Source organism: Drosophila yakuba, chromosome 3R, assembly GCF_016746365.2.
Source record: "Drosophila yakuba strain Tai18E2 chromosome 3R, Prin_Dyak_Tai18E2_2.1, whole genome shotgun sequence".
Classification (NCBI taxonomy): domain Eukaryota; kingdom Metazoa; phylum Arthropoda; class Insecta; order Diptera; family Drosophilidae; genus Drosophila; species Drosophila yakuba.
In genome coordinates, this window is record NC_052530.2 from 15,761,484 (window position 1) to 15,780,608 (window position 19,125).

The 19,125-nt window shown below is 42.2% G+C and overlaps 1 protein-coding gene and 1 long non-coding RNA gene across 2 annotated transcripts; one reads left to right on the top strand and one right to left on the bottom strand.

Moving 5' to 3' along the window:
• Positions 1 to 16,000: 16,000 nt before the first annotated feature.
• On the top strand, positions 16,001 to 16,609 carry LOC120321889. The gene is made up of 2 exons (XR_005561619.2): positions 16,001 to 16,258; positions 16,325 to 16,609. It is a non-coding gene; the product is annotated as an uncharacterized LOC120321889 (long non-coding RNA).
• On the bottom strand, positions 16,291 to 17,477 carry LOC6537018 (calcineurin B homologous protein 1). The gene is made up of 3 exons (XM_002097549.4): positions 17,315 to 17,477; positions 16,989 to 17,258; positions 16,291 to 16,869 (listed from the first exon to the last, which is right to left on the bottom strand). The coding sequence occupies exons 1-3, from the start codon at positions 17,466 to 17,468 to the stop codon at positions 16,601 to 16,603; spliced, it is 693 nt and encodes a 230-aa protein (XP_002097585.2). The 5' UTR covers positions 17,469 to 17,477; the 3' UTR covers positions 16,291 to 16,600.
• Positions 17,478 to 19,125: the final 1,648 nt, after the last annotated feature.

Here is a 19,125-nt window from a genome sequence, read left to right on the forward strand (position 1 = left end):
AAAGAGAAACTATTGGTTCCCAGCTATGAGTAGTAAAGTAGGAAATTTTATAAGAAATTGTTTACCGTGTATATTGCATTCAGTACCGAAAACCATTCATAATCGTACACTCCATAGCATTCCAAAGCCGTGTATACCTTTCCATACTATTCACATAGATCATTTAGGACCGCTACCAAGCATACATTCAAAAAGAAAACACCTCCTTGTTGTCATAGATTCATTTACGAAATTTGTTAAGCTATTTCCAGTAAATAGCACTAGTACTCGTGAAGCAAAAGATTCACTTAGTAGGTATTTTGACTTCTATAGCCGTCCAAAACGAATTATTTCTGACAGGGGATCTTGTTTTACCTCCCTAGAGTTTTCGACCTTTCTTCAAGAACGTGAAATAGAGCATATCAAGGTGGCTACAGGCGCACCTCAAGCCAATGGGCAAGTAGAGAGAGTGAACAGAATCTTAACACCTATGTTAGGTAAATTATCAGAGCCAATAGAGCAGGCGGATTGGTATAAGTTATTAAATAAAGTTGAGTTTGCCATTAATAATTCCATTCATAGTAGTACTCAAGAATCACCTAGTATTCTATTATTTGGTGTGAGTCAAAAAGGCCCTATAGTTGATGAATTATCAGAATACATTGAGGACAAGTTTAATTTAGAGCAAAAAGACTTAGACAGTATCCGTTTAAAGGCTAATAGGAATATACAGCACTCACAATATAAGAATGAGCAATATTATGCAAAGAAACATAAAGCCCCTCTGGAATATAAAGTCGGAGATTTTGTAGCTATACGAAATATTGATACAACACCTGGAGTTAATAAGAAATTCGCACCCAAGTATCGCGGCCCTTATAAAGTAAATAGAGTATTTGAAAATGACCGTTATGAAATTGTTGATGTAGATGATTGTCAATTAACCCAATTACCATTTAAGAGTATATTAGAACCAGCGAGATTGAAACATTGGAAAACCGTTGTAAACCATACTATAGCATTACTATTGTAGATCGAGGTCGATCATAAGTCAGGTAGGCCGAATGTAAACTGTATATAATTGTAAATACTAAATAACTAAATATCGATAGAATTAATTGAATAGATTTAAGAATGAACGATAGTATCATCGATATATCGAATGTAGATAAGTGATCGAGGAGCAAGAAGAAAGGACTTTGGATCGAGAAGTTGAAGGAGAAACATCGTTAATAAAGAATATATAAAATTGTTACACTTTTCATTATATATTTTTAAAGCTAACTTAGCTTTTAAACAATATTATTAATTGTAAAACTTATATTTTATTTCTTTTTTATCAATTCACGTCTGTTCGTCTGGCGCTTTCTCGAGAGAGTGATCGCACTGCTCGGTCGATAATAATCTATCGAGTGCCATTATTATCGATAGTTACAAAGTATCCTTATCCTTAACTTATATTATATTTACACCATTTTACCATTACCATCTTCGTATAACGATACTTTGAACACATACCTATGCCTTCAAACGAAATACTGCTTTTCCACTTGACTTCTACTAGAGCGCGCGCAATTTAAAAACAAACTAAACTTCAAATTACACCAGCTGAAATTAGCTGCATGAAATTTAACACAGAATAAATATACAATAATTCCGCTCTATGTATTTTATAAATGTTTGTCAAATTAATATTTTTACGGCTTATGGCTGATATAAATACCAATACCGATAGACTCTCTGATTCGATAGTTGCGGCCGTTATAGTTTAAACGACTTCGTGAAGAATGATATTCTTGAGTTTCGTTCCGTTTGCTAAAACCTAGGCACACATTAAGAAATCCCGCTTTTCGGTTCTTCTGCTGGATGGCTGTGCAATTACTTGCAATATCGCATTTTTCTTCTTTCCTTGCCGCTGACCTCGAGCAGTTAATCATTCGCTCGATAATTGGATAGTGGATGTCTCTATTCGTTCTGGGGTCCCCCACAAATTTATAGCGTGCATTATATACGGACAGTTTAATTGGGTATCGACATTTATTAATTTATCCGGTCGGCCGGCTTTAGCGTAATGCCGGTAATTTGTTTGGCCCATCCGAATTTGAGCACTCAAGGCTTTCAACACTCCCCATCCGCACAGTTTCCCCTTTCTTTTCCAAGCCATTTGCATGCTCCAAAGGGCCGCGTCAGCTATGCACATTAATTAGGCCGCTTCATTAGACACATGTCCATCAAGAGTGGTCCAGGACCAGGTTCACGCTCCGGACTCGAAGACTGCGCCGCCGGCCAGGGAATATACGATAGTGCATATACACATATGCATATATCCCGATCCGATCCGAGCCTGACTGCCTCTCGTGTTGCCTGTTTTATGTAATTAAGCCAGGCGCTCACTATTTAAATTGCAGCCGGATGGCGAGGGGAAGTCGAGAAGTCCAGGAGCGGCAGCGTCAGCGGCACTGAAAACAATTGGGTGCTATTACAAGCTAGTCATGTTACATATGTACATATATTGCCAAATGTTCGACAAACCCATCTTAAAATGGTTGACATTACTATTTTCCCTGTCAACTGTAAAAGATATGATAATATATATAGTTCTATGATTGTTCAGTTACGTTACATGTAAGCTTAAAATATTGTATCACTTGCTTAACTAAAGATTTCCCCCACCTAATCTTAAGTCACAGCATTACGTCGAATATTTTTCGTGACGACTCGCATTGAATTTTCCCCAGTGCACCCCACATGCGCCCGGGTGCATCACGAATCGGCAATTGAGGGCTAGCAGAATCGGCTTGAGGACGGGGCCATGGCCAAGTGCAATTTGCAGGCAGGGCAGCAGCCTCCGCACCGAGATCCGCATCGAGATCCGCATCCTCGCGAGGAGATCGAGAGTCGAAACTCCAGACGTTCGCTCGTCAGCGCTTGAGCCAATAATTATGGTTATTAATCGGCCTGGGAATTGGCTGCTAATTTGCAGTTTAGTTACAAATTCTGGCCGCCAGCGTGCAATTACCCGCCTAAATTATAGCCTCAAAATAAACAAAACACCGCAACGCCAACGAGAATCGCTGGACGCGATGGTCAGTTCACTTAACTCCAGAACCGCTCAGCAGTCGGGAAAGGTCACACCACCGAAGGGGCATCACACGGAAAAAATTAAACGATGGTAGAAAGTATTATATTATATTATATTATATAGATCAGAATTGTGTCCATCCTAAGTCTAATTAAACCTATTTGAAAGAAGAATGCGGAAGGGAAGCAATATTTTAAAAATAGGATCATTATTTACATATCTATGTATATGTTCAAACATTTAGCATGCTGTTTTGTTGGCCCATAAACAATTTTAATACGATTTTCAATACTTCTTCTCTGTGCGCATGCCGGAGATCATTGGGCCTTTTGCGTGTTTGCTTATCACGAGTCTTATCGCCGATTAGGCCGGGTCAATGCCGCACCGTGCGGCTAATGACGCATCCAGAGCGGCGTTGCAAGTGGTCCAACTCCTGGCAACTCCTGGCACTCGTAATTAGACGCCAGTTCTGGGGCGTTACTCAATCAAGAGTTGATGGCACAACCCCTTTCCGTCCGGAGCAGCAGCATCATCATCATTATCATCATCATCATTACCATCCTCATCGGCGGAGGAGCTGCAACTATCCTGCCGCATGATCGGACCCAACTACAACATAATTTCCAGACGTCGACGCGTCAGTCCTCCAATTTCGGAGGCGCGCTGGCAACACTTTTGGGCCACCAAATCAAATCGTGTGCTGTTTATTTAAATAACCATAATTTGGCGCACCATCGAGGGCCCTGCTTAACCCGCTGGTGCCCCCCACCGTAACTCGCTGCTTCTGGGGCTATTTATTAACCCACACACTCAGCGCAGCCGCAGCCGCAGCCGCACCGAACCAAACTGAACAATCTGAACCAAGGCGATCCTTGGCTTTTATGGCCTGGCACATGATTTTCCCGGGCTGTGAGAACATAAAAATTCAATTTAATATGCTCCCCAAGAACTTCGTGGACTCCCCTCCCATCTCCCTCCCCACCATCTGATTTGGCTGGAAAGCGTTTTGTCGTTGGCCAGCATTCAATGAAGTTCAGTTTATTATGGTGGCCCATATGCAATCAAACCCGGTTATGTCAGTGCAACCAAATTTGTCGTGGGTGTTTGTTTGTGGCATCGTTTTGTCCATAATTATAGTTGCATCGATTCCAATCCGAAAACAGCATAAAATCTCATTCGAATTGCTACACTTTATGTTGCATACTTTTTGAAAACTGACCGAATGCATTCCAACGGTTTGTAAACATCGTGTAAAAACATTCTTAGTGCTAAAATATAAAAAAATTTAAATTTAATTTAGGGTTACTTTAAAGAAACGTAATAAAACTTTTTGTTTTAAATATACAGAAAGTGCCAAGTGTTCCCGGAACTTCATGCGTTAAGCAATCAATGAAAACTGCTATAAACCAAATTCCTTACTGTTTATATGCATTGCATATTGAGCCCAGCACATATCGGTTTTGGCCAAGTGCCAGGACATAACGCGCTCAATGCCATTATAAGCAATTTATGGTCCCACCGTCCGAGCGCCCAGACGTCCAAGCGTCCAAATGTCCGAAAGTGGCCAAGTAAATTGGCCCGTTCGCTGGCTCCGATAATCTGCGAAGATCTTTTGCCTAAGTGGATCTCTAGTTGGATGGCTGGTGGACTCAGCACGTCAAGTTTAGAAAAATGAGCTTGTTAACGCTCCATGATGAGCCCAGTTAGTGTCTAACCCGGAGCCAGATCGATTCGGTCCGATCGTTCGCAGATGGAGATGGATGTGAATATGCCCATCCATAGGCCCATCCCATAGGAAACCATTCGAACCGAACCGAACCGAACAGAACCGATCCGATCCCATCCGACCCAATCAGACTGGAGACTCATCATTAGGGCCCTGTGTAAAATTACAACACGATAACACGTAATCATTAGCGTTGCTCCGGGACGGTGTGAGCAAACAATTTTAGGGGCCACGCAGATCCGAAGCCAGTCCCTGAAGCCCCCACCTCCATTCCATTGGCCGTTTCATTATCAAACTGGCCAAAGAACATAATTTGACTAAGGCCAAACATTTGGCAACAGCAACAGTAATAGCAACAGCAATGCGAGGGCCAATTTGCAGTTCTCGACGAACTGCCAGTGGTAGTCCGTCTATCGATCACGTTTCGAACTGAAAGGCACGACCATGACGACCGACAAGTCGACTCTGCACAGTGGCTAGGCATACCCTGTAAATATTGTTCTTGAATCTTTTTTCGTATATTTTAAGACTCTTAAAAAATTGCAGCCATTTGTGTATCTTTATTAGAGGTTTACGCATGCAAATAACAAAACTAGAAGATCATTCAATAAAAAATGGAATTTACATTTCTAAAAAACGTTATAAAATATTCATGATACGTTTTTCACAGGTTACATTAGGTTAGTATAATTACTTTCTAGCTGTGTTTATATTTAAAACGTAGACTAAAACCCATATTTAAAGATAATTGGAAATATTTTGTACATTGATGTTAATATCTGTCTACATAACTTCAACTGCTTGTTTCTCTCTTTGATTCTTTTCATTAAAATATGTTTCTTATATTTTTAGAACTTTGCATATATGTGATATATATTATATGCATAATTTTAAAAGGTATAACTCCTTAACCACAGTGCGGTGCGTCTTCGTGGAAAATGCGGCGCTTTGCGGTTGCAGTTGCAAAGTTTGTCCAAGACGCCAATGCGAGTGGGAGATGGCGGGGTGGTGCGGGGGCTGGCTGACAATTTAGAACTTTTATGCAATTAATTGCAACAGTTTTGTGGCAGGAATGTGCCCCAAGGGCCCCACCTCCCCACCTCCCCGGCTCCCCGTTTCGAGCCATTCTGAGCTATTCTGCCATTCTGAACCGTTGCTGCTGCCGTTCTAACCACTTTTGGGCCGTTAATTTAAAAATTGTGCTCACGTTCCTGCAATTTGCGGACCACCCACATGCAAATCCGCCGACGAAGCACTATATATCTTCTCGATCCTTCTCGGGGGGCTTTATTCGCAGAAAATTAGCAGCCCGACAGCGAGTGAGCGCAATGCAATTTGCAACGAGCATTTGATTTGATTTGATTTGATTCCAGTTGAGTTGAGTTTCTAAGTTTCTGAGTTTCCGAGTTTCGCAGTTTGCATTGGGTCCGCTGTTTGTCTAATTTGACACTTGGGGCTGTTGTGCAATTGGCCTTATACGAGTAAGTAGGTGGGTAGAACGTAGCCAGCATTATGTGGGTGGGTGCGGGGCTTTGTTAGCTTTCCGTACTCAAAGATTGGCTCTTACAATGCCTAATTTTGTTTTTTCCATGAACGTTTTAGGAAACGAAATGAAAATTAATTGAAGGATTCCATTGCGAATGAAACTGCTTGACAAATTAGCCAGAGAGCGAGTTAAGTGCCAGTCCAGAAACCAAAAACGCCGGAGTCGGATACAAATTTAGCATCAGCATCAGAATCGGAATCTGAATCAGATCCAGAGTCGAGTCAAAGTCACAGTCGCAGTCAGAAAAGCGACAACAGCAACACGAGCAACATTTACGATTGGCGGTTGGGCTAGGCTTCCTTGTATGGCCTGTCACAGCTAGTCCAAGTCCAAGTCCAAATCCAAGTCCAAGTCCAAGTCCATATCCAAGTCCAAGTCAAAGCCGAAGGAGTCGGGGCCTTGGAGAAGACATGCTCCGCGGAGAGTCTCCTGGTTGAGTTGGCCAGTCTGGGCCAGGCACTCCAGTCCGAGTCAATATATATTCCGAAAGGAATTCCGCAAATAATTGCAGAGCGGCCAAAACTTATGGCGATTGTGTGGCCGCTCGGCTAAGCGAGGCTCACTGAAAGAAAATGTTTAAACACAGTAAATGCCTAATGAAATACGATGAGAAATGCGACGAACTCTTAGCTTGCATGTAATATGTGTTTATTTATAAATGTGAATAATATTCAATTTACATTTAAACCATCCATGCTCATCTTGACAAATGTTTTATATATCATCCTGCTTCTAAAACTTTGCACTCTTTTTTCTCAGTGCCGAGTGGCCTGTCCAGCGGGCGGTTCACGTCGCATACATCACGTGCAGCCAGCAGCCGCGAACAAAAACAAAGCTGGCAAAAGGAGCATAAAAACGGCAAACATTTCGAATGCAAATAAAAAGTCGCGCCAATAAACTAGACTTCGCGACGGCGGCGCAGACTCAGACAATGGCAATGCAACTGGGATGGAAACTGGCATGGAAACTGGGATGAAAACAGGGACTGAGGAGAGACAGTGGGACCTGGCCACCGACCCTGCAAATCCGCGACGTCATGATGTCTCGCTGGGATTTGGATTTCAGCCGGATCGCGCACCACCCGCCCCCGCCGTCTTGCAGATCGCAAAATTGCATACAAATGGGTTGTTTGGTAAATTTAACATAAGCGCGTCAGTAGCGCCTCTGGTCCGTGTCCGTGTCCGTTCCTTGGGTCCATGTGGCTCCTCGAGGCGAGTTTGGAATAATTTAGGGAGGCCAAGTGGCGGCCACAGGCGAAACAATCAGCCGACGGCACAGTGGTTCCAAAACTGGGTGACTGTGTAAAAAAAACTATGAATTATCATATTAACAACACGTAAGTATGGTAAAATTATAACAGATGGAAAATTTGATTATTTGTGGATGGAACCAATCTAATGCTTTATTCTTCAAACGCTAATGTACATAAAAGTTATAATATATATTTCATTTCCCCTTTATTTTTCAGACTTTAAAGAAACCCTCTGAATGGTTATCTTCTAAGAATGCATTACCTTCAAATAAATGGTATTATGTTTGTCTGGCTTGATACCACAGTTCAGTGGGTCTGGGGCTTATCTTGTTAGGACGGGCTGACTGGATGACTGGGTGACTGGGAGACTGGCTGACTGGTGACTGGCCGCTCCTGTCCTGTCGTGTAGGCATCATGTAAAACGCATTCACTCGGCCCCCTCGCCTACGCCACTGTCCCTGCTCGAATATGCGACGCATCCACGACGCCGCGCCTGTTGATCAGTGTCGTTGTTGTCTTGTATGTTGCTGTTGCTGTTGCAGTTGCAGTTGCTGATGTTGCTGATGTTGCGGACTTGTTGCCGTGTTGTTGCTGTTGCTGTTGCCGCCGTCCATTTGAGTCAGGCGTTTGGGCGCTGCAATTTGTTTGAGTTACGGCGCTTGTAAGCACACTTTAAGGATCCATTGTATTCCAATCAATAAGCCGGGCATGACAATGAGACAGGGACACAGACCAACTCCCATTCCCATTGAATGTCGCAAATGTGCGTCTTTCTCTTTCGATTGGAGCGCCATTGTCGCCGCCTTTTGGGTCCTTTGGGTGTTTGGCGAGCACCTCGAATTTGGCATTCCTTCACCGGGAGTATTTCAGATTCGCTGGACTCGAAGGAGAATTCATTTATAGGATTGGTGGTGCTTAAATTTCTTGCACTCAAGGCTACTAAACATTTTTATTTACATTTAACATTAAAGCTGTATACTTTAAAGTAAATATTCCTTGAAGCTTTAAGCGTTTTGTCAAAAAAAACCTATGCCTATACCTATTATCCCCCCATGAACTAATCCAAAGAGAATACTCCACTTATCCATTTGCAATTCTAATGCGTTGATGTGATAGTCGCATCGACTTCCTTGATCGATTCAGTGATTAACTGGATTTGCATTTCCCAGATACCCGGATAGCCAGATACCCGAGCATTAGCAACACCTTTGTGGCAGCTCCAATTGCCACCTCAGCAATCACTCTTGGCCCGGCCAATTGACTTCCAATTAAATGTGTCAAGCGACATAGGCCGTTAACACGCCAAGTCGGGCATTGAGACCACTAGCTGCTCTGATCTGGTAAAGAATATCGGATGGTTCTTGGCCTGAATTTCATTAGCATATCATACGAGCGGAGCTGCAGAAGGAAGCTCTTCAACAAAGACTACAATCAAAGCCAAATTTATGTGCAGCTACCAGAGTTTTCCATGAACACTCAGAGAAATTTGAGTGCAATGGGAGAATTTACAGTCCCTAAAAAAGGAAAACCGATTTTTAGTCACTTTAAAGCACATAAAGATAGTTAAATAATTCAAGGTTAAGCATATTTGAACAAAATATTATTCGCTCTTCTGAATATTAATTAGAATGCATTTTTGGCGGTGCATCAGTGCAGTTGAATGGATTAACGAGGATTAGTAGCCTTGGCAACCGCGCACAATTGGCCATCTCTGCCTGGCTGAAGAACTGAAGAACTGGCAAACTGACCGAATGCCAGACTGACTGCCTGACTGAATGGATAAATAAATGACTGAATGACGAACGGACGAATATCCGTGGAGGAGCTCAGCTCAGCTCAGCCTCAACTGCAGCTGATGGCATTTACGATAAATTTACGCAAGTCATTTGACAACGCTGCAACTGCAGCATCATTATGCAGCCGACGGCCAGGCTCAAATATGCACAAATATGCAAAGCAGCTACTGATGATTGTCGAAAGTTGTTAGCAGAAGAGCAAAAGCAAAAGCAACAGCAACAGCAGCGACAACAACGACAGCAAAGAGGGCTGCAAAACAAACAAAATGTCGCACATTAAGCGGCTGAACATATCTCAAATGTCACGTATACGTCATGTCCGCCGCTCTGCTGACGAGGCAGCGGCAATTAATTAATCCTGCACTACGCGGCCAACTCACTTGGCCCGGCTAACTAACTAGACAGCGACTAGCAGGTTGCAGGCTTCGAGTTGCACGTTGCCTATTGCCTATTGCCGGGTCCAGGGCTTGAGCACACATCTTCATTCAGAGCCCGGCAGTTGGGCTCATTCATGACTCCTCGGCTGGCATATTAAATCGTGTCTAGGAACAGGTGAAGATGTTCACATAAATTACCACCTCTTCATTAGCCGGGCTTACTGGGAGCCCAGAACAGTGGGCTTAAGGTTGTGTGCTTTCTGAAAAGGAATTTTGTTATTATTAATATATTTCTATTAAGTTTATACTCATAATAGAAATAAAATATATAAATAAATTCTTTTTTAAATATATTTTTAGTTCCTACAAGGGCTTGCATGTTCTCTATGTTGCAGAAACAGATAAGAATTTAATTTAATAAAAATACAAAAATAAGAAATCTATAGTAATGCCACAGCGAAATCGAATGATCCTTGGCCACCGTGCGGCTTTCTGAGCGGGCTTAATGGAATTTAATTTCTTGTTAGCCACAGCTAACTGCAACTGCATCGCGATAAGACCTGCGTGCCTGACCCCATAAGCCGGGATCCCCGAGTGGAGGAGCTGGAGCTGGAGCTGGAACCATTGAGCCTCCAAGTCGTCGGGCCATCGAGCCAGCTCGTTTCCTGTGACACAGTTCTGGCAATTAGTCATGGGAATCACGTATACGCCCTGCGTGTCTGGCAGCCATTTTATGGCAAAAGGCCTCAACGTCAACGCTGGGCTTTTGTAATTTTAATTACTTCCCCTTGATGGCTGGCTGAGTTATTGGCCAGTGGGAGTGGGAGGTGCAGTGGAAGTGGGAGTGGGAGTGGGTGTAAGGAAGTCGCTGAAGGACCTGCTCCTACGAAGTGACGGCTCGCCAGATTGTTTTACAACATAATTAAGCAGCATTGTTGTTGGCGTCGGTGCGAATTATGAAGTGCACCCAAGTGCATGTAGTGCGTTGTTGCTCGTCCTTTTTTTCTGCCATTGAGTCCGCGATAGGGGCTAGCATGTTACAAACGTCACTCGCCAACGCCCCTGTCATTGTGCTAACTCAACTCAACTGGCAAGGCAGGAGGTGAGAATCGAGACGACCATGTTGCAACTTTATTTCCATGCCCCGGGCCAGAACAACAACAGAATCAGGGAGAAAAAAAGCAACAGCCAACAGCCAACAGCGACAACTGCAGCAAGTCAACAACAATTCGACACACACTTGCTGGCCACTTGCCATTCTGGCCAAAAGTCCCTATCCCAATCCCAATCCCAGTGCCAGCCACTTGGCCACTTGGCGACTGCCTGGTGTGAAAGCGTGTTGCCATCCTCCGATCCAGATTCAGATTCCATTCGACACTTAAAGCACTGTCCGAAATAAAAATTTCACAAAAAATAAATATGCTGTAAAAGTTTGATTAAAATATGACAATTGAATAAAATTAGAATAGAATACAGATTTATATATTAATGATTGGAAAATGTGCTCCATTTTAATACTACTAATTTTTTATAATAATAATCTAGAATATTTGTAACATAACAGAACCCTTAATTTCTTGAAGTGAATCCAATTCGCATGCATTTGGAGATGGGTCTGGGGTTTGAGCCTGGTTTTGGAGTCCGTCTGAATTCCGTCCGTCTGCTAAAGCGTTCAGCATCGATTCGTTATGATTGCATGTTAAATGGCTCCCGCTGAGTTATTACGAGACAAAATCCTTATTTATCGCTTTCTGATTTATTTGTAAACGATTTTCATGCCCATCGCCCATGGACGTGGACGTGGATGTGAATGTGGATGTAGTTGTGGATGGAGATGGGGATGGGGATGTGGATGTGGCCCAAGATGAGGATGAGGATGGCCAACAGGACCTGCAGTTGGACTTCGACTGGCATCTTGATGGGCTGGCCAGGTTGTTTGCTCAGCAGAATCTCAGTTGGCTCTTGCCAATTTTTTACTGTTTTCAACGCCTTGTTTTACGGCCAGCAAAGGGTTCTCGCTGCTCTTCTCCTTCGCTCCTCCGCTCCTCGCACTTTTATTATTTCTTGTGTGCGTTTCTTATCTCTCTGGAAATTGTTGCTGCTTACTTAATTTTGACATATTTATTTTTATTATGTGCTGGATACTGGCGGTGGGAGTTGGTTCCTCCTCTCCCCATAATTCCTCTCATAATCCTCTGCAACCCACACTCGAGATCAAGTGGGACTGTGGGGGTCGACTGGGGGTCAGTTTGGTTATTTGGTTTGCTGGCGAGGGAAGCGTTCATTCTTTATTTCTGTAATTTAACCAATCTATGCGGGAAATTCATAAAACTCCCTTCAAGCTTTAGAGACAGGTGCCTATTCAATGCAATTTATTGTACGGTTGTTCGATAGTTGCTGTTTTCAGTTGCTTACACATTTTTTCTTCATCACTCAAACACTTCCCTCAAATATTTTCCAAGCTGCCATAAGTGTCTCTGATCTTAACTTTGGCATTCCATAAAACAGTGTCACTCAATTGGCCAATTTCTTGGCACTTTCAGTTCGCCGGACTCCAAGACACCAGGACCCCAGTCCAATTTCTCAGTTATACCCGAAGAATGCAGAAGACAAAAAAATGACCAAAGACAGAGAAATGGTCGACGCCTTCTGTTAACAACCGAAACGAAAGAGCCGAACATGGCTTATTAAAACGCAAAACGGCTTTTTACAATAAATTGGTGCCGGGTATGGAACTGATTCCGAACCCGAAGCGGTTTTGCGCAGCGGAATCAGGGAGTCGAGTAGTCGCCAAGTCGAGTAGTCGATGGTGCTGGACATCACGGGGGTATGCAAAGCCAAGGAGGAGCTGCAGGCAGGCTTCCAGCGTCAGAGAGGCCAGCGTTTATGGCTTAAATTAATAAAATAAGCTTTGTCAGACAATTTACAACGCGTCTTCAGCGAGCAGATTACGAGCACGCGGACACGATCCAACTGCCAGCAAGAAAGCACAGAGCGAAAAGCATGCTGGCAAAAAGCAAAAGCAGCTCATCAGCAGCGAACTAAGAACAAACAAGCACTCGGCAGCAGCGAAAGCAGCAAAAATCAGCGGGGATACTAACAAGATAGAAAGTTAAGTTATGCAAACCGAACTATTAAATACTCTTCCAGATACATTGCCTACTAATTTAGCCACTTTGCTTCTTGAAACCGTACTGGAATTTATAAAAATTTAATTTAATCGACTAGATTTTGTTCAACTTAGTGCGTAAATAAAATAATTAAATAATTTCTTCAATTGAATCCAAGTGGCTTAAACCTAAATGTTTCGCCTCTACACAAAGTAAACACAAAAACTATCCCAGTAATTATAAGTGTTGAATCTTGAAGTTTCTTTCTCTTTAAAGGGTATCAAAACGAAGAGCAAAGCCAGGCGCGACATTGAATGCTGCCTGAGTGTCTGCCTGGACTTTGGTGGTTTGGAGGGATCGGAGGACTCTGAAAATGGAGGGGGGTGTCGGGAGAGTTGCGGTGTTTGTTCGTTAATTAGTGAACATATTTCGTATAATCGGTGTCATATTAGTTATAAATTGGATAAAAGCGCAAAACGACAACTTAATTAATTTTAAATTCCAATTTATAAACAAGAAATGCAAAAGTGTGTTGCTGTTGCGATTGCGTTGCTTTGCTTTGCTGGTGATGGTGATGGTGATGATGCTGATGATGATGATGATGGTGCGGCATTGATAACGATTATGGAAGTACCCAAAGCAGGATCCAGTCGTGTTTGCTAATCATGTCCGAGGCATAGAACTAAGCCGATCCCCCGATACCATCCATCGTTACTCCTGCATTCCTGCCACAGCTTCATTTAAATTTCTCTCCTCCTGCGCTGTTGGCCATCCCTTTTTGGCCAGTTCCGAGAATCCGCGAAACCGGCTCGCTGGGCCCACAATATTCGATTAGGAGGCCGTGTCTGCCTCCGCCGTTGATATATTGCCAACGATCATCAGCGATCATCATTTTGTTTTGAGCAGATTGCATTTCGTTCGCTGGGAACAGAGGAGTCTGCACAACTGGCAAACTGGGGAAATGGGGAACTGGCGACCTGGAGAGGATGCCGCGAAATTACCTTATAACTTAATTCATTAATAAATTTATGAATTGACCGTTGTAAATTGCCGTCGAAATTTATGGGACTCAGTTCTCTGTCATTGGAATGGTTTATTTGACCAGGTCTTGGCTTAGCCCAGCTTCCAGTGCATGAAAATGAATAATTTAATAAATTGCATTTCAATTCAATAAAGTATAAAAATATAAAGTATAAGAGAAATATACGATTTATTACATCATAACGAGTCATCGTGGTATGCATTGGAAAATTATTAATTTGGTGTTTAATTCTAGTGCAATTTATTAGGGAGTACACATGTTTTTCTTCCGTGTAACTTCAAATGTCACACGCCTCCTCAAATACCCCGTAATTAATGTGCTATTTCGATTTAGAGGCGAATAGCCTAATATATTTTGATAAATTTCAATTATTAAGCCATCATTATCCAGCTGTAGGCCCTTTGCCTGTGGGCTGTTCAAACAAAGAATGCTTTCTAAATGAATCCCAATACTGTTTATTCACCTCGTTCATGAATGAATACGAGTTTCACTTCCTTCTCGGTTATATTACCAAGTCAGCATTCATAGGGGACAAAACGACAAAATAACACAGTGTAAAGACACATTCATTCGCTGAGCGCTTTTAAAATATTTTCCAAACCGTTGGGGATATCAATCAATATTTAGGTTTTTTTTTGGTTGGGAGAAAGGAAAAAGGAAATAATAATACAGAGGGCAGGGAATGAGCAGCAGTGTCACCTGTGACAAGGGTTTGGATGAATGAAATGAGCTTTGTTGTCTCAGGCCGATCACTGATTAATGCGATGATATCGGGAGATTATTATTCCAAAAATATGTAAGCCAATACATTCACAAATTGTGCAAAATTAGGTGGTGAAATAAAATGGCCAGATAATAAATGGTATAAAATAACTATAATATCTATAAATTGCAATAGTTTCTAAATTAGTTTTGATCACATCAAGCAACATTATTTATCATTTTTAAAATGTAAACAAATTAAGAATTGTATAAATTATATATATATTAAAAAATATGAAATTTTTCAATCTCTGCAGCATGGCTTACCCGCTCCCTTCGCCTTCATCCTCGGTTTTTTTTGATAAAGTGAAGACTCGAAGCGCTGACAGCTCCGGATTCTCAGCATCCAGCTTGCCGCATTAATTTTGCTAATCCTGCCCGAGACGATGATGATGGGGCTGACGATGATGATGGGAAGACATGAAGACAGGAGGACGGGAGGAGTGGAGATAAAGACCGGGACAGGTCAGCAGCAACAGAATCAGTGGCCATGCCGACTGATTTTATATGGTTATAATTCTTGCTTTTGACAGCAACAAGCCTCGTTTGTCGTTCCTCAGAGTGTTGGACCTGAACAGCCCCATCCCCATCCTTATCCCCATTTCCAATCCCAACGCCATTCCCCATTCCCAATTCCGATCCCGATCTTGATCCTGATGCGCATCCCATTCCCAAGGAATGTCAAATTAACACACAATGCGCCAGCTAATACATTAAACAATATGGGGAAACAGGTAATATTGCTAAGCCGCCGTAGCTGCGATTTCCCAGAAGTTATAGACACACGGAAATTTCTTTGCGGTCCGATCGTAAATTATATCAATCTTGTAAGTAGCTGCCAACATTTGAGAACAATTCTGTTAATCACTTAATTTATGCAAGTGCTACAAATCGCAACCTTGTTGCACCAGCGAGGTGCTTATCCATTTTGCCAAATTAAGCGGACCGAACTGAAGTGAACAGAACGGTGGGTTAATAAACGATCATTTAATAAGCGTTTTAATGCCAAATTTACGATCGTTTTATTTGCATAAATTACCAAAGTTGCCAACTGTATGCACATTAATTTCGCAACCAAATTGCCAATAAAATGTTATTTATGTTGCTAAGCGAAAATACAACAGGCAGTCCCGCAAAATTCCTTCAACGCGCCCGAAAGATCCGCTCAAAGGGAGTATGACTATATAGAGGCATATCCGCATATATGGACAATCAGCTGGAGTCAAAGGTAGTAAAGTTTATGGCTTTTCGGTTGGCATTTTGTTGGCTTACCTTATTTCCACGTCGCATATGCGAATTTCGCCCTAATAGAGTCATAAAATTTTGCATTCGGGGGGCCGGCAATCGATGTGATTGTGTTGACTAACGACCTCAGCCAAATCAAACCTAACTCACGAACTATATTGCCCCGATATGCAGTATCTGTGTAGCGCCATCGTGATCGGTCATATTTGAGGAGTTGGTCTATATATACACATGGCTTTTATTTCATTTTGATAGTTGCTAAGTTATATTGATCTAGAACAACGCAAAAAATGTTGGTGGTTTTCAAGAGAGCTTGTGTCTCAAGGATCTTTGTCATTACCGTGAGTTTTTTTTCGATAAAGGTTTAGTAATATTTAATAGGGTTTAGTAATATTCTTTTATTTCAGATCCTGATTCTACAAATACTACAAACATCTAAAGCAGCGGGGCTCTTTGATTCCTTGACTGGAACGACGGGATCCACATGTTTAAATAACTCCCTTTTGTCGAGTTTATCGAGCGCACTATCAAGTCTTTCAACAGGAGACTTTAATCTGTTGAAAATGTTGAACCCCGCCCTATATAACGTGCTTAAACTTTTAACACCACTTCTAACGGCATTTAGCGGGTAGATCTTGTAAATTTGCGTGCAGCTGGATAAATAAATAAAATTGGGCAATTACTTATTGCAACTCATCGGTAGTTCGGCCGTGGAACTCGGGTATCCTGGTGACCATCATTTCGGTCATGTCAAAGCACTCCAACGCTTTGCAGAAGTCTGCGAAGAGTATTTGATTCGAGTCCGAGTAATCCATTTCCTTCATCATGGAATCCACAATGCGCATGATTTGTACGTGATCCAATAGATTTGAAAACAACTTGTGCACAACTATGACTAAGTCATACCTTGTGATACGACCGTCTTTGTTGTTATCGTACATGTTAAAAATTACTAAAAAAAAAAAGAAGCAAAAGTTATCAACTTGGAGGATGTCAGTAATATGTTTCCTCAATTGCTCAGAAGCCAAAACATCATTCACAGCATTTGATCGTGGATATTGGTGAACTTACACTTTAATTTCTTGTCCATCATGGCATTCTTCAGCTCATTGGAGGTCTTAAGAGAATGGGCCTGAAAGGTGCTCAGAAACATAGCGAAATCCAAAAAGGTAATTTTCACTTTATCCCCGAACATGGAGTTCAGTATGGTGGGAAGTAAGGGGTTCAGTTGCAGAAGGCCAGAATAGAAGTTGTACTTGTGCAGGTGACTTGGAGGTTCTTTGCCTCCTCCTGAAAACTGGTAGAATCGAATATACAGATACTTGATCTGACTGCGACTCACTGGGGAGTGCTATGATATCAAAATTCAAGACTACCATTGCTTCATGACCTCTTACGTGCTGTATTCTTCTTGAGGGTGTTCATAATGTCCTGTGGAACTGAGGGATAGGAGGCGGATTTCCTCAGGCACAGACATCCCATTCTGCAGGGGCTTCCAATTAAAACAGATTTCTTAAAATTACAGTACTTGAAAATTTCCACTGACAGCATTTACTAAGAAGCACATACATGAGGCACTTGCTACCTAATTTTCCATTTCCCATTTTTTTCGTTTTTGATAAACGCCGTTCAAGATCAGTTAAGATTAGAGTCTAGACCTCGTTTTATGCGTTAGTTGTCTTTTACGATCGTGTACACCTATAAAAAATAGATCTCCAAAGACAAGAAGCTGCGACAAGTGACATTCTGTGCGCAAGAAGTCGAGCACTCATAAAGCATATTACTTCATTAAAAACGGAAATTAAACCGAATTCTGCGTCTCATTCTGGTTTAAAGTCAGCTTTTGTTGTGGCCGACTTTAATGAGGGTTGATTTGGGTTTCTTTACAGTTCATAAAGGCTTTTCCGATTCCAAAAAACCGTGTTAAATGGTACATGAAATGCGTATCTTCCTAGCTTTTCCAGATTAGTAAATGTAGATCTTTATATTAAAATTGTTTTTACAATATATCCTCTTACTCAAAATCACTGGCAAATCGACTGGCAAATTTTCGTGAACCAAAGGGACGAATAGTTACAAGTTTTAGGCGGCCCTAGAACTTCAACCGCTGTGTGGTCCGCGTGCCGAGGGTCACGTCACAAATGGTCGCATATCTGGTGGCCAATTTGCGGCAGAAATGTGTGCCACATGACAAGCAATTAAGCGCGGACTGCGACAAAGTACGTGCCCAAGTTGGGGGTTTAGTGAACCCGGTCGCGAAAGCGATAAATTTATGACAAATTTTCAAAAGAAATGGTCTGGTCAGACTGCGTGTGGTTCAGATATCGCCGTGGCTGTGGTGGTATTCCTGGTGTTTCTGCTGGCTGTTCTCCACCGCGAATTTCGACGTGGCGGCACTTAACACCACGCATCATTTTAATTATTTATTTGCCCATAAAACAGTCGAAGCTGAGGGAGGGGTGGGTTCGGGGGCGAACTGGCCAACTTTCGGCACAGTTTTCGTTAGCTGGCGGTTCGAAATCGTTAAATTTAACAAATTGCCAGCGATTTTTATCGCGCTCCAAGCCCACAGCCGACCAACCCAAGCCCAAACCAACCCGCTCAGACTCTTTCCTGTCCTGTTTGGCCCTGCCCATAGATTGTTTTCCTTATACTCACTCGTGCTTTTCTGAACTGGCGAATTTATTTATGACCAAAGGCCGAGAGATACAGTATTTTTAGTTTCAGTTTTCGGTTTCGGCCATAACGCATAATTGGCCCAAGAGTTATGAGTGAGGGAGATGACTCAGGTACTCGAAACTTTTCCCTAATTAAGCTGAATGAAATCGTCCAAAGGTACAGAATCTGCTGCTTCACTTTATGTGGTCGTTAAATCGTTGATGTTCGTCTTATCACTCACTTGATCGCAAAGAACCATTTCTATCTTATTCTCAACAAACGGAACCAAACAACCCCATCCCGAAAGATAAGGTATTTACTGTCCCTGGCGAAGTGTCATCTCTGGTGGCGTGTTCGTTGCCTAAGTCTTTCGTTTGGTTGAGGTTCGTTGCCTAAGTCTTATGCGAGCATAAGTACGTACTTGTTTAACTAATCGTATGCAAACTAATTAGTGAACAAAAAATGAAATTAAATCGCATAAAACGACTTAATTATTATTGCAAAAATATATTTGGAGCTCGAAAAGAGCCAACTAATTGGCCCGCTACAA